Source organism: Oncorhynchus mykiss, chromosome 8, assembly GCF_013265735.2.
Source record: "Oncorhynchus mykiss isolate Arlee chromosome 8, USDA_OmykA_1.1, whole genome shotgun sequence".
NCBI lineage: Eukaryota > Metazoa > Chordata > Actinopteri > Salmoniformes > Salmonidae > Oncorhynchus > Oncorhynchus mykiss.
Genome location: NC_048572.1, coordinates 21,663,615 through 21,689,289, shown reverse-complemented (window position 1 = coordinate 21,689,289; position 25,675 = coordinate 21,663,615). Strand labels below are relative to the sequence as shown.

The 25,675-nt window shown below is 43.9% G+C and overlaps 1 protein-coding gene across 18 annotated transcripts in view; it reads left to right on the top strand.

Annotated features, from left to right (window-relative positions):
* Positions 1–1,225: 1,225 nt before the first annotated feature.
* The window catches only part of afdna (afadin, adherens junction formation factor a), a 129,107-nt gene continuing 104,657 nt past the window's right edge, over positions 1,226–25,675 (top strand). For 4 of the 18 annotated variants that reach the window (XM_036985016.1, XM_036985025.1, XM_036985017.1 and 1 more), the window contains exon 1: positions 1,231–1,629. In XM_036985016.1, coding sequence (XP_036840911.1) covers positions 1,528–1,629 — 102 coding nt within the window. In that variant the 5' untranslated portion in view covers positions 1,231–1,527. Of the gene's footprint in view, positions 1,630–25,675 lie in introns of all 18 variants that reach the window. The other 14 variants (XM_021611944.2, XM_036985020.1, XM_021611941.2 and 11 more) reach the window with 5 other exon arrangements.

The following is a 25,675-nucleotide window of genomic DNA, read 5'->3' as shown; positions in this document are numbered from 1 at the left end:
TAATTTAATTGTGATAATTGAAATTCCATTATGGTGTGAAATGTGTCCCCTGATATAGATATAAAATGGTGGGAGGTGAAATCACACCTCTGCAAAAAGAGCCATGCTAGCACAAGCATTCATCAGCTCAGTAAAATGGCACAAAGCAAAAATAGTCAGTTACAAGGTAAAAACAGAAATTAAGATGGACTAAACCATAGTAATTTTCATTCACAATATATGTCCAACTGAATGTTACTGACTGACCTTGTCTTTATTTACTTGTGTCTGATGGAATGATTGGTGCATTTAGATGTCCTCTTTGATGAAGAGTAAAATCTTAGTAGACAGAAAACATCCATGTATCCTCTGATTTCTACTCTATCCCCTGGCCCTGGTATAAAAATGCTTTGTCTTGCTCTGTAGGATGGTATAGACTCTACTTAGCTGTATCGTGCCCAGCCATGTGTGCCCATATAGCCTTAGCACGCAGGCAGCCCAGTACTGACGCAATGTAATGATGTAAATGAACTCATATTGTGTCAGTGGCCACAGTAGCCCTGCCTGCCTCATTGACTTGACTGCTGCCCAGGACTGCACAGCTGGGCTCGTCAGGTCTAATGTGATGCTGTCTGACTGTGCACGCCCCATGGCCCTTCCACTTTCGCATGAGCACAGGAGCGAAAGCTACGCCGGATAGGCCACACAGACATGAGCCAAAGCTCTGTTCATCCCAATTTTTATGATCCCATTCAACATGACATTATCCTGTCTGACAATTACAGCACACACTAAAGCAAGAGGTTGTTGTATTCAATGCTGACCTTTCCAACGCTTTTAGTCTAGATCATTGTACCAAACTTACTTCAGAGTCTCAGTGGGTGTGGTCACAGGATGATGGCATTGCCATGGTAGCCAGTGTGACATTCAACCATATTGTTCAACCTGCTGACTCAGATCTGTTTGGGGACCAGGAGGGAGACAGGGTTCCCTTCAATGCTTGTTTACTTGATAAAACACATAGGCCAACTGTCATTTTAGATTACATAGAATTAGATGACAATTTACACAAATACGTCATATTTTCCTGAAAAGATTCAGTAGTCATTAAATTACAGTAAAATACAATGACCTGTCTGTGAATTTACAAAGTTTCATTGACCATTCTCAAATGACAATTGAAATGTTTATATATTTATTGTATTGACTGGACACTGTACTGGAGTCGAACTAGTTAACGCAGGGAAAGGCACACATCACTGTTGTGCTCGTGCAGGGCAAATTGTAAGGGCGTGAGCGCGCGCTGAAATAGTCCCATTTGCTTCCCTGGGAGAGAGAACCGGGTGCGGTAAGCGAGAGAGGAGAACGCGGAAACAGCAGGAGCGGTCCGCAAGAGGTACAGCTACCGGTGACAGCGAAACACTCGAACGGTATAGAACCCAGATCCTGGGTGCATTTTTTTCGTGAAGTTATCGGATCAGAGGCTTTTTTTTTGTTGTATCGCTGTAAGGGGATTTTTCTTCAGTAGAGAGTCATTCGGGATTCAGAATGTCGGGGAGCAGGGAGGAGGAGCGGCGGAAACTAGCCGATATCATTAACCACTGGAACGCCAACCGGCTTGACCTGTTCGAGATCAGCCAACCCACCGAGGTGAGTCCGTGGACCTTCCCTGAGCACAGGCCGCACCCGTCGGGCGAGAGGCAATCATTCCTAAGTGGGAAGAAGACCAGAGGATACGCGTGCGGATTCTCTAGTCTGATAATGAATTATGAAAAACTGTCAACCAAACACATTTGTTAACAAATACCTGTATAGTATTATTGAAATGGTCAAATGACCACAACTGTCTCAAACTCGAAAAACAAATTATCCACACCGTAATCGCAAATCAAACTAGCTACTGAGCTAACCAACCTGACAACAGGATCATTGGCGCCAGCTAACGTAATGTTTGAGAGCTAGCTAGAAAGACAGTTCGAGGCTGTTTTCTTGCTCACCACCAGCAGCACGCTTCGGTTTATAGCTGTGGCAAGTGCATGCAATGGCGGACGAGGTGAATACAGTAATTGATGCAATAGATTGTAAACTTGCAGTCATACTTAACTATTCGCTACCAAGCTAGCTAGCATCTAAACACACACAGATGCAATCCAACGTGGACAGTTACCTGGAAAATCACGACTCCAAATCTCGCTATTTACAGATAGACAAACAATTGTATTGCATTTATTGTGCTGGTTAAAAAAATTAGCTACGTTCACATTGTAAACAAGTGAAGCACACATTAGCTAACAGTAGTAAGCTCATGTCGCTAGGATGTCGTTTGGTCATTTTGTATTTCAGCACCATGATTATGGATAGCAGCAATTTTAAACACCGGCTTCTTTAGTTAGCTATCTTAGATATCATTCTAACGTTATCGAGAGTGTTGAGTTGGGATGATGACTAGCCCAGTCAGTAATGAACTAAAGGAACATAACGTTACTCATTAAAGCCATGTTCTTTGCCACTCATCATGTAGCTATGTCACTAGGCCGTAAGGTAGCTAGTTGGTGTCAATAAGCATTACTTCTACTATATCAAATAAGTGTTTGCTAAGACAATGTTAAATATTTAACCTGTTGCAGGGTGTCTCAATATAGCCCAATGGCTGACTAGCTAGCTAAGCTATCGTTAAATGGTCTGACCATTTATGATGATGGTTGGTTAGCTAGTTATCTCTTTTGTAATCTATACTAGCTACTAAAATGAGTCGTGTTCTTGCGTCTCCTGTCGTGTTTATATTTATTGCATCCAACACGCACGTGGTTGTTGTTTTTGTCTGATCGGTTTCAGATCTAGCTAATATTTGTTAGTGTGTGTGTGTACAGTTTGCTACATGGGGTAAAGTGTTTTTTAGGCGCGCAGGCAGCAGCCAGCTAACCCCACCTCCTTGCTCCGAGTTGCAAGACAAGTCAAAGCATTGGGGGTGATGGGGGTCCCCTCTGATCCGATTAATTAGCTTTGGACAGAAGGACAGCCTCACTGTCAGCTAGGCCTAACTGTTGCTGCTGTGTTCCTGTAGTCCTGAGTCAGTATTCCCCTGCTCTTATTTAAATTGCTTAAATATAATTTGCTTTTGTAATGGTTTGGTTAACATGTCTCACATGCAACACACACCCCCCTCCCCACTATAGTCATTGCTCTCCACACCCACAACCCTATGTCAATTTTGTATTTCCTCCATTGCTCATGAACTTGCCAACAAAATGTTAGAGATTGTTGGATGTCATTAACATAATAACATTCTGCATCAAGCCTAGAGGTTGACTGATTAATCGGAATCGCCGATTAATTAGGGTCGATTTCAAGTTTTCATAACAATCGCATATAGGTATTTTTGGACACCAATTTGGCCGATTTATTATTTTTTTACACCTTTATTTATAATTTTATATAACTAGGCAAGTCAGTTGACACATTCTTATTTTCAATGATGGCCTAGGAACGGTGGGTTAACTGTCTTGTTCAGGGGCAGAATGACAGATTTTTACCTTGTCAGCTCAGGGATTCAATCTTGCAACCTTACAGTTAACTAGTCCAACGCTCTGATTACATTGCACTCCACGAGGAGACTGCCTGTTACACGAATGCAGTAAGAAGCCAGGGTAAGTTGCTAGCTAGCATTAAACTTATCTTATAAAAAACAATTAATCATTCATAATCACTAGTTAACTACACATGGTTGATGATATTACTAGTTTATCTAGCGTGTCCTGCGTTGCATATAATCGATGCGGTGCATAGTCGCGAAAAAGGTCTGTCTTGCTCCAATGTGTACCTAACCATAAACATCCATACCTTTCTTAAAATCAATTCACAAGTATATATTTTTAAACCTGCATATTTAGTTAATATTGCCTGCTAACCTGGCTCGTTACAAACTCTGTGAAGACTATTTCTTCCTAACCAAAGACAGCCAACTTCGCCAAACGGGGGATGATTTAACAAAAGCGCATTTGCGAAAAAAGCACAATCGTTGCACGACTGTACCTAACCATAAACATCAAGGCCTTTCTTAAAATCAATACACAGAAGTACATATTTTTCAACCTGCATATTTTGCTAAAAGAAATCCAGGTTAGCAGGCAAAATTAACCAGGTGAAATTGTGTCACTTCTCTTGCGTTCATTGCACGCAGAGTCAGTGTATATGCAACAGTTTGGGCTGCCTAATTTGCCAGAATTTTACGTAATTATGACATAACATTGAAGGTTGTGCAATGTAACAGGAATATTTAGACTTATGGATGCCACCCGGCACGGTTCCGTATTTCACTGAAAGAATAAACGTTTTGTTTTTGAGATGATAGTTTCTGGATTCGACCATATTAATGACCTAAGGCTCATATTTCTGTGTGTTATTATGTTATAATTAAGTCTATGATTTGATAGAGCAGTCTGACTGAGCGATGGTAGGCATCAGCAGACTCGTAAGCATTCGTTCAAACAGCACTTTCGTGCGTTTTGCCAGCAGCTCGTCGCTGTGCTTCAAGCATTGAGCTGTTTATGACATCAAGCCTATTAACTCCCGAGATTAGGCTGGTGTAACCGATGTGAAATGGTTAGCTAGTAAGCGGGGTGCGCACTAATAGCGTTTCAAACGTCACTTGCTCTGAGACTTGGAGTGGTTGTTCCCCTTGCAGAGGGTTTTTTGTGGTGCGATGGGTAACGCTGCTTCGAGGGTGGCTGTTGTCGATGTGTTCCTGGTTCGAGCCCAGGTAGGGGCGAGGAGAGGGACAGAAGCTATACTGTTACACTGGCAATACTAAAGTGCCTATAAGAACATCCAATAGTCAAAGGTATATGAAACACAAATTGTATAGAGAGAAATTGTCCTATAATTCATATAATAACCTCAACCTAAAACTTCTTACCTTGGAATATTAAAGGAACCACCAGCTTTCATATGTTCTCATGTTCTGAGCAAGGAACTTAAACGTTAGGTTTTTTTACATGGCACATATTGCACTTTTACTTTCTTCTCCAACACTTTGTTTTTACATTATTTAAACCAAATTGAAACTGTTTCATTTTATTTGAGTGCTAAATAGATTTTATTGATGTATAATATGAAGTTAAAATAAGTGTTCATTCAGTATTGTTGTAATTGTCATTATTACAAATATATATTTTTTTAAATCGTCCAATTAATCGCTATCAGCTTTTTTGGTCCTCCAATTATCGGTATCAGTGTTAAAAAATCATAATCGGTCGACCTCTAATCAAGGTTTCTATGTCATTTTTAGCCCATGTGTGACAACCGCTCCTTAAGCCAAAAAAGTATACATTTCTTGCAAAGATGTTAATGACATGGTTTTATAGCATGACCCCATGGCTGGTTATTTTAAAGCAGGTGGGTCAGTGTATCTCTTTCCTCTATGTCCTGTGGAATTCACTTCCTTTTTTCCCTCTCCCCTTAAGTCTTGATCAATGCTATAAGATATTCAACTAGTTGTAACTGCTGACCAAGTCTCTATCCTTTGGAGTAGGGCCAAAATACAGTACCAGCAGTCTTTAAAGGCTTACATTTTAAAACCAACCAAACAGCATTTTCCTCACCAACTTCGTATTGATCCTCATTAGCTGCATGGCTTGAGAGAGGGTGGATGGAAACTTTTGACTGGCCCAAATCAAAGCCCTGTGGAGCACTGCATCCTGTCAGAAGGTTGGGTCTGTTTGTCAGAAAACAGTTTTGTCGTAATCCGGGTTTCCATTCCATCCATGTGGAATCCAGGGATTTGATTGTTGGTGTCAGTGGAACGGTTCACCTTTTAGAACCTATCATATACGCCCTCTGTGTGCAATGTGATCCTGGGGGAATGCTGCGTATGTTGACTATGGGTTGGATTGGCCAGAAATTAAGCGCCCGTCTCTTTTGTGTGCTACTTCTACCAACCAAATTAAAGCACAGCTAGTTTTTGTTATATTTTGAATGGAAAGAGGACTGAGTTAGTGATCAGAGCAACATAATGTATATTCAAACGGAACATCTGACCCTTTGATGGATAATGTTTATTCCCAGTTTGTTTTTAACCATGCTGTTGTTGTGTTCTGCCTTAAACAAGGACAAAGTGAAATACCTTGTTAATTTATCTGCTTTCAACATCCATTAGCAAAAGACTGATGTCAGGTGGCCTTGAGAAGGAGGGGGGGGGGGGGGTGTTATTTCTCCAGGTCATGTATAACATGAGAGGTTCTTGTCCTGCAGCCCTCTCTAGCATGTGACTTGTTGCCAGGGTTGGGTAGGTTACTTTCTAAATGTAATCCATTACTAGTTACCTGTCAAATTGTAATCGGTAATGTAACTTTTGGATTACCCAAACTCAGTAACATAATCTGATTACATTCCGTTACTTTTAGATTACTTCCCCCATAACAGCCTCTTAAGGATTGGACACATTTTTTCTCAAATTTTTGCCTAAAATGACATACCCAAATCTAACTGCCTGTAGCTCAGGACCTGAAGCAAGGGTATGCATATTCTCATCTTTGAAATTCAAGAGAAATTCACCGATCCCGTAGCGTTTGAGGCATTAGAAGAAGACAGAAATGTATGCTACCAATTGAACGGCATCTATTGCAGGATAAATCCATGTTAAACTTTACATAGCTGGCCATATATGGATGTTACATTTTACTTAATGGGTTGGTTATGTAGACTTCTTCATTCTAATGATCAATTAGCCTTTTAAAATGATAACCTTGGATAAGCTAACACAACGTGCCATTGGAACACAGGAGTAATGGTTTGTGATAATGGGCCTCTCTACGCCTATGTAGATATTCCATTACAAAGTCTAAAAATGGATGTAGGAACTAGAGACTTAAAGTAGCAATCAAAAGTGTGCGAGTTTGAGCATGTGTCCTTTAGCATTAATTAGATTGAGCAGTAAATGCCTCACTTTTATTCCATAGGCTGGGATCTGCGTTATGCAGCTGTTGCAAGAGTGCATTTTTTTTACTGGCTGTTCACTGGTTTCAAAAACAATGATAGATAGGCAGCTTAGACTTTTTGAATTTAACAATTATTGGGTTCAAATACACATTTAGATTTGTGAACAGCCATCCACAATCCGTAAGGCGCAAATAGAAAAATGACAGAGCAGCAGTGTGATTCACATCAATGTAGCAATGTAGATATCAATAGTAAGTGATATCCGTATCGCCATAGACTACACCACCGCTGTTATCCTTACCTCCAAGCGTTTAATCAAGTTGGATAATCTCTTGATGCTGAAGGCAGTCTCACCATTGGAAGACATGGCTTGGGCTGTAGCCTACAAAAGCATGTTCTACAAAAGCCTGTTCTTGCTCTTTTCCCGCGATCCATCAAACACATTTGGTGTGTCATCATAGTAGTCTCTGATTTATGGTCAGACTTGAACAAATGTAAACTTGTGCCTTTTTTCAATGCTGATTTGAATGTCATTGAGAAAACACAATTTTTTCCCGCATAAACATTAACATTAATCTCTGTGCCAATTCACCACAAACTGTTATATTAACTCATATATTGGAGGTTGTGTGAAGGATTGTGGTTTCATAGAAAGCCCCATGAAATGTGTTGTTTTGAAGAGTGTATTGGATATACAGTGCAATCAGAATCTATTCAGACACCTTAACTTTTCCACACACACACTACCTCATAATGACAAAGCAAAAACAGGTTTTTAGATTTTTTTTGCATATACATACATACATACATACATACACACACACAAAAAACTGAAGTTTTACATTTGTACTCCTTGGTTGTGTGCTTAGGGTCGTTGCCCTGTTGGAAGTTGAACCTTCGCCCCAGTCTGAGGTCCTGAGCGCTCTAGAAGTGGTTTTCATCAAGGATCTCTCTCTGTATTTTGCTCTGTTCATCTTTCCCTCAATCCTGACTTGTCTCCCAGTCCCTGCCGCTGAAAAACATCCCCACAGCATGATGCTGCCACCGTATGGATGGTATTGGCCAGGTTATGAGCGGTGCCTGACGTGACGTGACGGTTGGCATTCAGGCCAAGAGTTCAATCTTAGTTTCATCAGACCAGAGAATCTTGTTTAGGTGCCTTTTGGGAAAACTCCAAGCGGACTGTCATGTGCCTTTTTTACTGAGGAGTGGCTTTTGTCTGGCCAAACTACCATCAAGGCCTGATTGGTGGAGGGCTGTAGAGATGGTTGTCTTTCTGGAAGGTTCTCCCATCTCCACATAGGAGCTCTGTCAGAGTGACCATTGGGTTGTTGCTCACCTTCCTGAGCAAGGCCCTTCTCCCCCGATTGCTCAGTTTGGCATGGCGGCCAGCTCTAAGAAGAGTCTTGGTGGTTCCACATTTCTTCCATTTAAGAGTGATGGAGTCCACTGTATTCTTGGATGTTCAATGCTGCAGAAATGTTAAAACATTTCTCAAAACCTGTTTCTGATTTGTCATTATGGGGAAGTGTGTGTAGATTGAGGATTTTTTTTTTTATTTAATCAATTTTCGAATAAGGCTATAACGTAATGACATTTGGAAAAATTCAAGAGGTCTGAATACCTTCTGAGTGCACTGAACATTAATAGATTGCCCTGACAGAGATGGCCGCCTCGCTTTGCGTTCTTAGGAAACTATGCAGTATTTAGATTTTTTTAATGTATTATTTCTTACATTGTTAGCCCAGGAAATCTCAAGTGTTATTACATACAGCCAGAAAGAACTATTGGATAGAAGAGCAACATTACGACCAGGAATACGACTTTCCCGAAGTGAATCCTCTGTTTGGACCACCACCGAGGACAATGGATCAGATCCAATTAGGCGTCCCAAAACAGCAGCTCCACAGAAGGGGCAGACGGAGTGGTCTTCTGGTCAGGCTCCGGAGACGGGCACATCGCTCCCGAGTATACTAATCGCCAATGTCCAGTCTATTGACAACAAAGTAGATGAAATTCGAGCAAGGGTTGCCTTCCAGAGAGACATCAGAGATGGTGACATTCTCTGTTTCACGGAAACATGGCTCACTCGGGATACGTTATCAGAGTCGGTACAGCCACCCGGATTCTTCATGCATCGCGCCGACAGAAACAAACATTTCTCTGGTAAGAAGGGGGGGGGGGGGGGGGGTGTATGCCTTATACCCAGACTACACCGCTCGTGAGCAAAATAAATGTAGGAATCTATGTTATTCAATTATTGCACCCACACTGCCTGCAAGCATCAACAAGCGTCTGCGTTGCCAAGGGCTAAAATAGAAGTCATTCCTATTTCTGACGCAGATCGCGCTGCAAGTCCTGCCTCTCCCATCTCATAATTGGTTTATAGAAGCAGGTACCCACGTGCCATCTCCTCATTGGTTATACCCACGTGGGTGATTGAAAGATGAACTTTGTTGCCGGTCGTTGTGGTAATACTATGAAAGTTTAGATGCCAATCACCATATAAGTTCAAAGATGTAAAAACCTGGAAGGAGGAGAGATGACTAGAAACGATTCGGTTGACCGTTTTATATGTGGATTAATTGTCGGAGTAGAGGACCTTGTGCATTTCAGGTAAAATAACAAATCAATGTTTATATCCCAGGACAAATTAGCTAGCAACAGCAAGCTAGCTAAATAGGACAAATTAGCTATCAGGTGCAAGCTAGCTAGCTAAATTGCCATACATGTTTAATGCTTTTCGACCTGTCCCCAAATGAATGTAATTGGTTCAGAGTTTGTTTTGATATTTTAACCTGCGTGTCGTGATCGCGTTTGGTGTGGGGGGACAAAATACATTTATGCACGATGGTGCACATGCACAGCCGGTTTGGGTTCCGTGTCATGATTAGCAAGTTGTGGTGTGATCATAACAACATACAGGAACCCTAGTCCTTTTGTTCACCTGACCTAGAATTCCTTACAATCAAATGCCGACCGCATTATCTACCAAGAGAATTCTCTTCGATTATAATCACAGCCATGTATATCCCTCCTCAAGCAAACACCTCGATGGCCCTGAAAGAACTTAATTGGACTCTATATAAACTGTAAACCACATATGTTGAGGCTGCATTTATTGTAGCTGGGGATTTTAACAAAGCTAATTTGAAATTTAGGGAGCCTTGTTTTATCAAGGTATTGAATGCGCAACCCGGGCTGGCACTATTCTGGATCATTGCTACTCTCCCTCGCCCTCCTTTCGGAAAATCTGACTCCGACTCCATTTTGTTGCTCCCAGCCTATAGACGGAAACTAAAATAGGAAATGCCCGTGCTCAGGTCTGTTCAACGCTGGTCCGACCAATCGGATTCCACGCTTCAAGATCACTTGAACTGAGATATGTTCCGGACAGCCTCGGACAACAACATAGATGTATGCGCTGATTCGGTGAGCGAGTTTATTACCAAGTGCATCGGTGATGTTGTAACCACAGTGACTATTGAAACCTTCCCCAATCAGAAACCGTGGATTGATTACAGCATTCGCGCAAAACTGAAAGTGCGAACCACTGTTTTTAATCATGGCAAGACGACTGGGAAAATGACCGAATACAAACAGTGTAGCTATTCCCTCCACAAGGCAATCAAACAAGCTAAGCGTCAGTATAGAGACAAAGTAAAGTCGCAATTCAACGGCTCAGACACGAGAAGTATGTGGCAGGGTCTACAGTCAATCACGGATTACAAAAAGAAAACCAGCCCCGTCGCAGACATGGACGTCTGCGGCATCTCCTTCACCGCGGCCAACATGAGTAAAACATTTAAACGTGTTAACCCTGACAAGGCTGCCGGCCCAGACGGCATCCCTAGCCGTGTCCTCTGAGTACGCGCAGACCAGCTGGCTGGTGTGTTTATGGACATATTCAATCAATCCCTATCCCAGGCTGCTGTTCCCACATGCTTCAAGAGGGCCACCATGGTTCCTGTTCCCAAGGAAGCTAAGGTAACTGAGCTAAACGACTATCGACCCGTAGCACTCACGTCTGTCATCATGAAGTGCTTTGAGAGACTAGTCAAGGATCATATCACCTTCACCCTACCTGACACCCTAGACCTACTCCAATTTGCTTACCGCCCCAATAGGTCCACAGATGACGCAATCGCAACCACACTGCATACTGCCCTAACCCATCTGGACAAGAGGAATACCTATGTAAGAATTCTGTTAATCAATTACAGCTCAGCATTTAACACCGTAGTACCCTCTCTACTCAACATTAAGCTCAAGACCCAGGGTCTCAACCCCGCCCTGTGCAACTGGGTCCTGGACTTCCTGACAGGCCGCCCACCAGGTGGTGAGGATAGGAAACAACATCTCCACCCCGCTGATCCTCAACACTGTGGCCCCACAATGGTGCGTTCTCAGCCCTCTCCTTCAAGTCTGCAGATGACTCTAGTGGTAGGCTTGATTACCAACAACGACGAGACTGCCTACAAGGAGGAGGTGAGGGCCCTCGGAGTGTGGTGTCAGGAAAATAACCTCCCACTCAACGTCAAGAAAACAAAGGAGATGATCGGGGACTTCAGGAAACAGCAGAGGGAGCACTCCTCTGTCCACATCGACGGGACATTAGTGGAGAAGGTGGAAAGTTTGAGTTCCTAGGCGTACACATCACGGACAAACTGAAATTGTCAACCCACACAGACGGTGTGGTGAAGAAGGTGCAGCAGTGCCTCTTCAACCTCAGAAGGCTGAAGATATTTGGCATGTCACCGAAAACACTCAAGCTTTTACAGATGCACAATCGAGAGCATCCTGTCGGGCTGTATCACCGCCTGGTACGGCAACTGCTCCACCCACAACCGTAAGGCTCTCCAGAGGGTAGTGAGGTCTGCACAACGCATCACCGGGAGCAAACTACCTGCCCTCCAGGACACCTACACCACCCGATGTCACAGGAAGGCCAAAAAGATCATCAAGGACAACAACCACCCGAGCCACTGCCTGTTCACCCCGCTATCATCCAGAAGGTGAAGTCATTACAGGTGCATCAAAGCAGGGACCGAGAGACTGGAAAAACAGCTTCTCTCAAGGCCATCGGACTGTTAAACAGCCATCACTAACATTGAGTGGCTGCTGCCAACATACTGACTCGAATCCCTAGCCACTTTAATAATTAAAAATTGGATGTAATAAATGTATCACTAGTCACTTTAAACAATGCCGCTTCAAATAATGTTTACATATCCTACATTACTCATCTCATACGTATATACTGTACTCTATACCATCTACTGCATCTTGTCTTTGCTGCACAACCATCATTCATCTATATATTTATATATACATATTCTTATTAATTCCTTTACACTTGTGTGTGTGTATAAGGTAGTTGTTGTGAAATGGTTAGATTACTTGTTAGATATTACTGCACGGTCGGAACTAGAAGCACAAGCATTTCGCTACACTTGCATTAACATCTGCTAACCATGTGTATGTGACAAATAAAATGTGATTTAATGTAGTTTTGAGGTAAAGAACCTATCACCATAAATACACGAGCAGAATCTCAACCAATGGTGCCTGTCTTGCTTCATCAAGTCTTAAGATTTAAATTGATCAAAGCCAGTGTGTTTGATTTGTCACACCTATTTTACACTTTAATTTCCTTGTTTACCATCTCCATGGAGATGTTCCCCTGCATTGAAATACACTGAACAAAAATCTAAATGCAGCATGCAACAATTTCAAAGATTTTATTAACCTATTTTTAACTAGGCAAGTCATATTACTGAGTTACAGTTCATATAAGGAAATCAGTCAATTAAAATAAACAAATTAGGCCCTAATCTATGAATTTCATATGACTGGGAATACAGTTAGGCATCTGTTGGTCACAGATGCATAAAAATAAATAGGCGCGTAGATCAGAAAACCATTCTGTTGTGTGACAAAATTGCACATTTTAGTGGTCTTTTATTGTCCCCAGCACAATGTTGACCTGTGTAATGATCATGCTGTTTAATCAGCTTCTTGATATGCCACACCTACACCTGTCAGGTGGATGGATTATCTTGACAAAGGAGAAATGTTCACAATCAGGGATGTAACATTTGTGCACAAATTGAGAGAAATAAGCTTTTTGTGCGTATGGAACATTTCTGGGATCTCGTATTTCAGCTCATGAAACATGGAACCAACACTTGTAGCGTTTAAAAAAATAAATTTGTTCAGGAAATGTACACACACACTGAAGCATCCTTGTGTGTGTGCTCGCTGTGTACTGTAGTTATACTTTACACAGAATAGACACAGTTACCCACAGGTCCAACAGCTGTAATTTGTGAGTTTATAATCCAGAGAGTGGTTATATGTGGGAACCTGGGAGTGGGCTGTCTGGGATTAGCACTTAGCACCTGACTGTGTATTTGGATCAGTCATTCCCTCTGTGACTGTTTGTTGCGGCTCATACTGGTTGGCAGGTAGCCTAGTGGTTAGAGTGTTGTACTAATAACCGAAAGGTTGCAGGATCGAATCCCCCACCTGACAAGGTAAAAATCTGTCGTTCTGCCCCTGAACAAGGTAGTTAACCCACTGTTCCAAGGCCATCATTGAAAATGCCTAGTTAAATTAAGGTAAAATAAATAAATAAAATACTGGCCAACACTTGGCTACTCTTCAATGGGCCAAATTATTACCTGCTTAAAGTTTGAGACATTCATTGTAAAATATGATTACTGCTTCTGGTGTTGTACAGTTCACAAGATGACTCGCCTAGTATTGGTTGAACTATTGGAGGGCACCGCATTTGACTTGAAGGGGATGCTGAGAGTTGGGCTGGCTCGCCTCATACATCCTACTGAGCGTGTGTCTACCTGTGTCTCCTCCTCTCTTCTCTTAATAAATCTGTACATCCCGCTCTCTTTTTGTCTCCTCTACTGGGAGATAAAGCTGTAAATTAGTTCTATGTCACTGCTCAAGGCTGGCTGCCTGTGACTGTATTTAGCTGAGAAATCTCTGTTAGCGTAATGGCTCTCAGTTCATTAGGAAGTGGCCCAAAGATCACGAACACAACTTGTCTTACTGGCTTCAAATGGAATTATGGCCCTTATCTCATGGCCAGACTGGCTATTACACTTCCTGGTCTGTCTAATCTATGCCTGATGCTGTATTATGTTGAGTGATCCAAAGCAGAACACATTTCCATTAACAAATGTTGCACTTTGGCTAATTGGTCACATGATATGGTAAGGACGGTGACTTTATTTTTCCTATGCCGTTACCACAGGTGCTTTCATGTGAATGCGTCTCTGCCTCTCCCTGATCCTGTTATTCTGATGTAGATCTCGCACACACACACAATCTTAAACAGAGTAGCAGCAGCATAAATTATCATACATCCTGTTGCCTAGTCACCTTATCCCTTTACATATCTACCTCCATCACTCGTGTCCCTGCACATTGTAAATAGGGTATTAGAACTGATCCTGTATGTAGCTTCTTTCTTTCTCCTGTTCTTATTTATTTTATTTTTTTTGTACTGCATTGTTGGGTTTAGAGCTTGTAAGAAAGGCATTTCACTGTACTTGTGCACGTGACATATGAAACTTGAATAAATGCATTGCACTTAGTAGAAAATCAACTAAATGTATTGAACTTATTGGGAAGTTCATGTTAATCATAAGACATGAATAAAATGCATCAGTGATGATTTTTTCCGGAACGTTTCTGAAACGGCACAGGAATTCCTGTCTCTGTGCATTGTGTGGTGCCCTTGTGTGTCGGATCTACAATTTCTGTAGCCGTTAGCAATAATGCTAATTATAACGGTCTGCTGGTAGATGGAAAGGCTTCCCAAAAAACCTTCTCAATGAAATGCTAACTACAAAGTAGCCTACCTGACAGAAGGCTGTTATGATTATTTGCATCAATCCATTGGCCATTTTTTTGCAAACCTTGCAATCGCATGAGCGTTTGAGAAACACCACTAACCAAACATCTCTGGCTGGTGCCTGGTGCACATTGCATTAAACGGTAACACCCCAAATTCAAAATGGCTTAGATTAGAAGTGGTCTCCTGATTGTTCAACAAAAATGTTATGTTCTATTCCCTGGTCTTGGCTTGTCAGACCCCATTCAACCTCGGAGGCCTGACAGTCACTCCAGTCAGCCCTTGCCCCCGGTCCTTACTGGTCCACACAACACACCCAGTCCTCTGCTTGGCTGTTCCTTCTGTCATTCAGAGCCAGACACTCTGTCACTCAGTGTGACCTCACAGGATCAGACGGGCATTGTGGGCTGATGACTTGTCTGTCACCCTCCTCTCAGCTCCCATGTTGCCTATTTGACAAACTAATAGAGATCACACAACCCGGTATTATATTCCACTCCTTATTCTGACTGGAGGAAATTTGATATTTGCAGGCCCAATGTCTGATATTGGGCTTATTGTTACAGGACTTTCCTCATGTGGAAAAAAAACATTGTGTTGAGTCTGCTTAGCCAGGGGAAATTCAAACCTCTCTCAGCCACCCTTTGTGCTTTAGTTGCTGGAAATGTCTCCTTCCATTTGCCAAATATTTAAAAAAAAAAAAAAATTGTCTGTTAAATAGTTTGTGGTCGTCCTTCACATTACGGAATGGTGTCTTTTTTATTTAGTACAGTCTGTCAGTGGGCGGGGTGGTGTGTGGAATGTCTTTGGGTTTGTGCTGAGAGGGCTGTGACTGAGTGTCACGCATGTTTATGAACAACAACAAGTCTCAAGAGGCTAGACTGGTATGGGAGTTGGCTTAGCTCTAGAATGATGCTGGCCTGAACGTGTAGTCTGAATTGAAACCTGAGATGGTAAGACTCGTGCCTCGCCTACTTCCTTTATGGTGTCTGGTGATTGTTGCGTATTTGAGTGAACATCACATACAAATCCCTTATACAGGATTCCCCTTTAATACTTCTGGAGAATAATGTAACTATTAGATAGATGTTTAATCTTCAGGGCTAGATCTAATACTCCAATCCACATTGTCCAGATGACTACTGTTTTATGGGGACAGTTGGCAGCCCTCCCATTAGTTGAGTGATGGCCACATTTGGGACCAGCCTAAAGTTTGAAAGCACATCTAAATCTCTAGAACTGTGAAAGGTAAAGACGCATTAAACCTACATTTTCTCTTATGATGAGGAACAGAATGCAGTAGGAGAGAGAGATTAGAGACGGCAGGATATCCTCTTCTCATTTTCGACCTGCTGAGAGAGCGCCTCCTGGCAGATCCAGTCTAATGGACCTACTGCTGGCTTTCTGATGTCCAATTGGAGTTTGCTCATTAAACTAGAGTTGAATGGCCCTTGTGCATACAGTACTATGTAGCCTATACATTGGCCTTGTTGTGCTTGTGTACCAGAGAACCATTTTCTCTCTGTATGACAACCAATGTTCTCATGGTGGTGTGCGGTCTTTGTCCTCATCCTCTTTCCTGAGTAGCTTTTCTCTTGAACAATGTTCTATTGCATGTCAGGTTGTTTCACTTACATTAGGACTGCAACATGTCTGTATTTCAGAACCCCGCTTTGTGTATGACATATCTCTTTTGTATGCCTGATGGTACTGTTTGTCCTGCTCAAACTCCTTGATGCTGCTTTCGGCAGTGCTGGCGACTCATCTTTGACCCTGTGAGATCAAGCCAGCCCCCCTCAAATGCTTCTACTCAAGTTAATGAATGATGGTGCGTGGCATCATATCCCAGTAGATGGAACGGTGAAGGCCCTAATCCAGGCACTTGTCCTCTTCTGTCTGGACTACTGCAACTCGCTGTTGGCTGGGCTCCCCGCTTGTGCGTTCAAACCCCTGCAACATATCCAGAATGCTGCAGCCCGTCTGGTGTTCAACCTTCCCAGGTTCTCATGTCACCCTGCTCCTCAACACACTCCACTGGCTTCCAGTCGAAGCTCGCATCCACTACAAGATCATGGTGCTTGCCTACAGAGCAGCAAGAGGAACTGCCCCTCCCTACCTTCAGGCTATGCTCAAACCCTACACCCCAACCTTGGCCCTCCCACCCCTATGGGAGGGCAGCTCCTGCTCAGCCCAGTCCAAGCTCTTCTTTGTCCTAGCACTCCAATGGTGAAACTAGCTTCTCCTTGAAAACAGCAGAGTCCCTGCCCCTTCCCCCCCACACACACCTTTCGTAAACTAACACTCGCGCTTGACACTCTTCCCATTTACCAGCTCTGATTTAGCTGATCGCTACTTTGAGGAAAAATGTACTTAATATGACTGGTTGTCCCACCCAGCCATCTTGAGTTGAATGCCCTACTGTAAGTCACTCTGGACAAGAGTGTCTACTAAATGACTAAAATGTAATAACATAAATGTAGAGATTCGTATAAATAATGTTTGGCCAGCCCAGGGTAGTGAGCATCTTTACTGTTGTATGTAGGAAATACCTGAGAATGGCCCCCGGCCCTACAAGCCTAGGCCTAATCTCTTTACACAGGAAAGGCACCGTTCTGTCACACTGTTGGAGGGGGTCGGCCCTCTGTTTGGTTTGAGCAGGAAAGATAAGCGTAGCCATCCGGTGGGAGGGGGGTTGTGGTGGGTCAGAGAGGGGAATGGGGGGGGGGGGGGGGGGGGGGGGGGGGGGCGTTTGTGGGTGGACAGGGAGCTAGGTTGGAGATAATGCTGGAATGAGAGCCCCTCTTTCCCCTGTAGTCCCCGGGGGACCAGACCAGCCCTCCCTCCCTGCTCAGATGACTGGGGATTGGTCAGCTCCTCTGTGGCTGATAAATGCCTGTTAGATCACAGGCCGGGGTTGAGGGGGAGTCGCGGTTGAATGATCGGGTAGGAGAAAGCACTGTAGGATCCTTTAGACAATTCAGGTTTGTCTTGTAAAAGTTAGGTGAGCCCCTTAAAGTACAGTGTGTATGTGTGTAATAAATGATTGACAAGGATAGTATGGACGCAATAACTCAAAGGCTTATGTCCTTTTCAGTAGAATTGGCCAGTTGGTATTTGTATTCTTTGCGAGGGTGTGTGTTTGTGTGTGTGTGTGCGGGGAATACCGTGCCTGAGGCAGCCTCGTCTGAAATGCCAAAAGTTAGACTGGGAACATCTGCTGCTTCTCATATGGGTCTCCTTTTTATTTGTGTTTTAATTCCAGGACTGAACCTGACCCCCACCTTGATGTGTGGTGGGGCTGAGGGAGGCCTTTTAGGGTCTCCTTCCGCAGCTCTTTCACTTTGGCCCACCTACCCAACCCACACCCATGTAGACCGGGGTCAGTAGAACACCGCCGGCGGGGCCTGTCCACACACATAATATTGTTGCCAAGCAGACAATGGCTGTCTGAAAGATGACCGCTGTGACCGAGGCTTCCCTACACACAGCTCCACACTCACATGTTTGTTAATCTTAACTGTCAGAAAAATCCCTTCAAACGAGTTGGTTTCTCCTTTGCACTCATGTTTTTCTTTTTCCGTTGGTTGACTTGCTGGGTTCATTCTAAACAGTAGAACTGGAACGTCCTAGCTAGCAGTAGTCTGGTGCTGGGCTGTACATGGAGGCCAGTGGAGGAGAGGCCTGATGGCGTTGAGTGACCGAGTGCTCTGACTCAGGTTGGGCCCAGATGTGTGGTCTAGCTGATGTGGGTTGGGGGTGGGTATGAGGACCCTGTGTGGGAACAGTTTTGTGTAAGGATGTGGTCAGCTCCCAGAAGTCTCCCCTCAGGCCCATGTGTTTAGTGGTGGGCTCCTGTGTGGTGTCTGCCCCCCCCTCCACCCACACACACACACACACACACACACACACACACACAGTAATCTGACAGAAGATGTGTTCCATATGAGGCAGGCAGTCTGGCTCACACTTGGAGAGGAGAGGCAGTTGACTGGATTGATAGCATTTGGCAGAGTATGTGATGTGCTTTCATTGCTATGTTGAATGTGATTTGAAACCTGGGAATGGGCCTGCAAATGATTTAGGTGGGAGGAAAGAAGGCAATTATCTGTTTTGTCAAATCCCAATATGCCTTTGTTGGAGTAATGGGCGCAGTTTCACGGAACAGTTATTCTTAATGTTTGGCTCATTTCTGGCCCATTTCAGTCTTCTGCAGTTATCAGGCATCAGTTCCTGAAGACAAAATACATAAGTACTTAGCAACATCATGAATCGGTAATATTTAGAACCGCTGCCATACCTGTGGTGTGAAGTCTTCCTTCCAGGGTAAAAACAACACAGGCCTGTCATGGCTTGTCTCATCTGCAGACACCATTGTAACCTGAGAAGTGGTTGGCATCAGTGTCCCGGGCAGGGTTCTATGGTTACACTACACCTGGTTATTGTTGCTAACACAGGTGTCCTAAGGTGACCAGACTTACTAAGGACTGACCGGCCTTTGACTCGATAGTGCGAGGTTGCGGTCAATTTTGTAAAGCTTTGCTGTCTCCGATAATTGGTTAATGTTCGTCAGCACTTTTTTTCTTTCTTCTTTGTACCAAAGTCACCTCTCCAAGCTGCTAGAAGTGGACGGTGCGGGTGCCCTGTTGCATAATTCAGTGTGTGCTTGTGTGTCACATCTCTTCTCCACACAAAGTAGGACCATACAGATCACGCTAAGGTCACACACAGCCTGTGTGGACAGCTCACTGACATGCAACCTGCGTGTGTGAGAAAATCTATACATTATAATCACACATTACCGTGTTGCACCACAACCCAATATTTCACAGCGAGGGCTTACGTAAAGCCATTAACCAGCTTTAAACATCGATTGATTCCTCAAACGGAACAAAGTTCTTTGGTTTGTCCGGAGACAGAGGGACAGTAGTGCAGAAATGCAGTTATTGTTAAAACAACAGTGCTGTGTGGAGTCAGCCCGATCCCATGTGATGTTCAACCACAGCAGCACAGCACACAGCAGTCCCTCTTACTGACGCAACCAGGAGAATACTGACTGGTTCTTCTAGAACAAGACTCTCCTCTCTCTTATTGTCATTCCTGTGATACTGGAAGGCAGTGGGGGGAAAAGCAACAGTAAATGGAAGTTTCCATTTATAGGGAAGCATGGGGCTGCATGTGTAGAACCGCAGTTAAAAATAAATACAAATAAAAACATTGTGTGCTCTGGCTGCCCACAGTTTGGTCAAAAGGGAGTTTGTGTGCTCTAGCCTGTCAGTGCGTGAGCTGTCGAGTAAGACTGAATAACGTCCCAATGAAGAACAATAGGAGGCCTGTGCTGGGACTGGGATTGCAATTCTCACTGGGCTCCATTAGGAGAGACAGGAACTTTTCTTTGGCAGAAACAACGCTATTTATCAAGGGAGAGAAAAAAGAACCAACTTCAGCTCATCCTTTGTTTGTTTTCCCTGTGCTGTAATGGTTCATGACCTGGTCTGAGCTCCCAGTGATGGGATAACCCACATACCCACTCAGCCAACCATGTGACCTGCAAGGTTCAGCTCAGAACTATGTCCCCATTCATCCAGCTATTTTATCCATAAAACCTAATCAATGGATATTATTGGCAAGTACACAGTGTATAGGGGTCTCTTTCACCACCCATACTTTCCAGCTCTGCTTAAACAGTGATGCCTTCAGAGAGGCTGTTGCTGTGTAACAGAGGGAATGCTGTTCTCCTGTCTGCTCAGCCAGGACCATGTCGAACAACGGCTGCATGTCAAGTGTCAGCCAGGCAAACGGCCTGAGTTGAAGGGTAATTTAAGACGCTGTACCTCGCCTAAATGGTCTGTGTTACTGAAGCGGCAGGCAGACCGGCCCATCTCCCATTTCCTCCTGGGATTTACTGCTCTGTCTGTACACAGCGGAGCTTCTCATCATGCCGGGCCTTGTGTAAAGACCTCAGAACCAGGAAGGAAGTTACCCCTCCTCCTTGTGGGCACAGTAAATACTGCGCCATCCCCTGGTAACAATCGGCCACTGTTGGTTTATCGCGTAACCTTGATCTGTCTATCAAGGCCCAGCCTGGTCGGTCGGCAGGCAGGCAGGCACAGTGAAGTGTTTGCCACAGTTAATTTGCAGTTGCATGGCATCAGCTAATTTAGAACACACCCCTGGTCCTCACTCACTCCATCCTATGCCACAATGCTCAACACAGAACAGACTGGGCACAACTTACACCTGGGACATAGGAGATGCACTCATATGGAGCACTTCGGAGAGATTTGCTATAGAGCAGTGTTCTTCAGGCCTGGGGCGCTTCGGGTTGTGCAGCAGACATTTGTTCCGTTCCAGCACTAACACAGGATACTGCTGCTGTATGTACTGAGGGAGGACCAACCAACAAGAGACTCCATAGAGGGAGGTAGAGTTGCAGGTTATGACACACCACATGCTTAGCAGATGAGAAGATGGAAATAGACTGGTGTAGGAGGAGGTTTGTTTCGAGTGTAATGAAAGCTATTAAAGCTCTGATTAACAGTGTATTGATAGACCTTGAGGGGTTGTCTGGGTGTGACATTAGTTTCTACTGAGGAGAATGAAGAAGCCCACAAACATTAACTGGGAGTAGCGTGAGGTTCCCCCCCAGTTCCTCTGAAGTCTTGCTTAAGTCAAAAAATATTTACTTAAAAAGTAGAGGACCCCCCCTCCTCGGCTGAGCTGTTCCCATAAGGCGGTCACGCCTCACAGCATGTTTAAGGAAGGTCAGATTAATAACCCAGATTCCTGGGGAGATGACTACATGCAGCTGGAATTCATTTTGAACAACGACCTGGAACAGGCTCTGTTATCAGATGGGCTGTCATCTAGTCATGGGAAGTTCTGATCTTTTCAGTAAAAATAACATCTTTCGACTAATTTCGTTCATTTCGGTCAGTAATGCTCGCGGGACCCCCCACTGGTGAACCATGAAATGACAACTCGAAAGAGTCATAATTCTACATGCCTCTTGTTCGTTGTTCACCTTAAGGGGCTTATTGGAGCTGTCATTTGTGACAGACTTGTAAAAGTTAAACAATGTTAATTTGCTATACATAGAATACGATTTTCTTGATGCATTTGAAACGAGGTCTAGTTGTGGCTGCAACGGACTAGATTTTTATTTAACTAGGCAAGTCTGTTAAGAACAAATTCTTATTTACAATGAATGCCTCTTGGCGAAATGCATTTCTTGACTGCCGTGAGGGTGATAAGCACAATATCGTTCGAACTGCAGCAGCCCAAACTATCCGTTCTCGAAGTTAGTTTGTTGACCAGAATTGAATAACCAATTAATTGTGTTCATTCTTGCACCATGTGATCAATTACCAGTTCCAAACATGTGTTTTCCTTCTCTAAGCTGTTATTTCTGCCAGCAACAGGATTTATTTTAGTTGTTGGTCGAAGAGCATCTCTAGAGCCGATGACCTGGAGGAGTGCCTATTAATCCTGCTGTAGTCATTGCGGCCAGCAGGTCAAACGAACGCCAAAATCTCACTCAGAAAAACGAATCATTACTCGTTCTTGAACTGCACATCACTACTGTCATCAGCCACAAAGCACCTTTAAATACCTCCAGCTCCTAGTCGCCTATCCTACTGAACCGTCCCCTCTGACTTTCGACTGACGGGGTGACTGACGTTGGTGACACCTGCCAAGTTTGTTTCATGGGGCCAGCAAAGATACAGATCCAGGTCTCCTTTGAGTCGTGTCCCAGAACAGGGCTTCGTTCCTGGGGGAAGATCTCCTGCAGAGACTCCCCTGTGGTGGAGGTCTGAGACTGATGTCATCCCTGCCAGAGCGCCATATCCTCAGGCTGAGACTGCTATACAGAGCTGTTGTTGACCTTTTCCCTCTTCAGAAGATGCAGTGTTTTTAATGCCGGTCCTCTCATGACCTTGAGAGAACGTGTGGTTTTTAGCTTTAAAATTGAGACGATAGAACTGTCAACATTGACTTTGAGGTGTAAGCATTAAAAATAATTTCAAGTTTAGTCTTTCCTCTATTCAATTAAAATTAAACAAAAGCCATTTTAAAAAAAAAAAACATTTTAGGCTTCTCACACTTGTATCCAGGTTTTCTAACGGGAATACGGTACTAGTGCGAATTCCTCTCTGTAGTAAAAATGTTGGTGTTTTTGCTGTTGGAACATGTCTATAATGTCAGTCTAGCTCCATGGGTCTCTAGCTGTGTATCTAGCTGTTTAGCTAAGTGGAGAGAGTTAGTGCAGATGTGCATGTATCAGCTGACCCCACTCAGTGCACTTTGAGACTTTTCTTAGAAATGTGCCATGTAGCTAATTTAACATGCTTACCATGGTTTTATTAGCCATACTGGACTGTCTGGATGTTTACTCAATGTTGCACCACACACAGCTCTAGAGATGGAATCAGGGAGAAGTGATAAAGGCTGTTTTCACTGACTCTCTCTTCTCTCACTCTTTCTGGTATGACCCTCCAGCTGTAGAGGAGGATGTGGCTGGATTCTGGCCTCTCTTGCCCCGCCTTGTGTCTTCTCTCTAAGGCCCTTCAGGGGCAGTGGTCCAGCGGAGGCTGCAGCTGTGCATCTGTCTTTTATTACTGGAGAGGGAGAGCCTCTTTGTTGAACTAAGCACTGCGAGGGACCTAATGGCATTTCAGCGATGTGCCGCTCTCCCCATAATGGGACGACTCGCTCTTTAACGCCGGCGGAAGTATGTCCCCTTCAGACTTCACGGTGCGTGGAGAGAGCGATGGAATGGAGGGAGTGAAGGTTAAGGAGAGAGATTGTAATGCTGCGTCTTAACATAAACCGGGTGATGGACTGACTTGGCTGGGTGGCTTTCAGCTCTCCACTCTTGGCTTTTCACAACCACCACCACCACAGTAGCTGCTATGGTTATGACGGGTCCTAGTGTGTGTCTCACCACCACTAGTCTCCCAGAGGAGATGTTATTTAGTAGGACCCCTCCTGTCTGGCTGCGTATGAAGCTGGAAATCCACCAGTCACTTCCAGATCAAGGCCCTATATATGGGAAGGCCTTTAGAGAGAACCTGACAAGCCAATCAGTCCTCCATTACAATACATTATCGTTGCCTAGGCAAAGTGTGAGTTGGGCTCTTTGAGTTGTATAGGAGAAGGGGCTGCTTTCAGGAGACCTGGTTGTCCATAGAGCTGGTAGTGGAGGGTGATGTAAGGGCTGTCTGGAGGAAAGTGTCTGTTCTCAGACTGATAAAATCTACCCTGAGGTCTTGGCCCCTGTGTTGATAGTATCTCCATTGTGTGTTGTAGTCGTAGCCTCCATTCCCTCCCCAGACCTGCACTAATAGCCATGTCTGTCCCCAAGCTGCCTGGAAGTTTTGTTAGATACGTTAGTGTTTATTAGATTGGACGTTTCAAATTTGTTTTAACTCCCTTTTAGAAATCTAATCTAGCTCTCCTGATTGTGATTCTCCTGACCATGATTTGGAGCGGTTGGTGCTTTTCACTGTTCTGCTTCGGTTCTCTCAGAACTGCGCAAGCTCCGATATGTGACTGAACCCTTTGAGTGATATTAACGAGATGTTTTGTCAGACGTCGTTGTGCAAGGCTCTTCTCAAACACATGGTGACATGTTGTATCTGCCGTGTTGTCAGCACCCTCTTCTTTCTGACTGACCCTGCAGTTCTTGAGTTGTTCTGAGTGTCTGCAAAGAAGTCAACAGAATGGTCAGAGTTGTTCTGACTGTCTGCAGAGAAGTCAACAGAATGGTCAGAGTTGTTCTGACTGTCTGCAAAGAAGTCAACAGAATGGTCAGAGTTGTTCTGACTGTCTGCAGAGAAGTCAACAGAATGGTCAGTTCTGACTGTCTGCACAGAAGTCAACAGAATGGTTAGAGTTGTTCTGACTGTCTGCAGAGAAGTCAACAGAATGGTCAGTTGTTCTGACTGTCTGCACAGAAGTCAACAGAATGGTCAGTTCTGACTGTCTGCACAGAAGTCAACAGAATGGTTAGAGTTGTTCTGACTGTCTGCAGAGAAGTCAACAGAATGGTCAGTTCTGACTGTCTGCACAGAAGTCAACAGAATGGTCAGTTGTTCTGACTGTCTGCACAGAAGTCAACAGAATGGTCAGTTGTTCTGACTGTCTGCACAGAAGTCAACAGAATGGTCAGTTGTTCTGACTGTCTGCACAGAAGTCAACAGAATGGTCAGTTCTGACTGTCTGCACAGAAGTCAACAGAATGGTCAGAGTTGTTCTGACTGTCTGCAAAGAAGTCAACAGAATGGGCTTTCAAGCATAAAGTATCTTTAAAATAAATTTGACAGAGGGGACCTCACAATACAATATTGTCATGATACTTTGATACCGATTATGTATTGTGATTGGATACTGTGATTTCATTATGATTCGAGGTTCCAGTCATATTGCTCTCCATGTCTGCTGCAGAGGGACGTTGACCTTGAGAGAACACGTTTTTTGATCAGTCATGTAATTGAAAGTGCTGAAAAACAATTGTCTCCCTATTAATAAAAAATAAAAAAACAGATGTAGAACAAGTTAAGACAATACTGGAGTTTTGGTGCAGGTACAGCCAACGAGCACAAAAATATTACGATATTGTCAAAACGATACCATAAACAGTGAAAACAATTTCCCTATATTTAACCATTGATTTTCCCACCCCCGCCCCCTATCACTACTTTGCTGTGTCTGTCAGACCCTGTCTAACAGTTCCCATATAAACTACACTGTATGTCTGGGGGAGGTGGCTGCCTGCTCACTAGGTAGTTAAAAGCCCTGCACGACACTAATTACTGTTCTCAGATCAGTTTGTCGTGGGAGGACGGCTTGTCAAACACCAGAATTGCAGGGTTGACCTATCCTCCA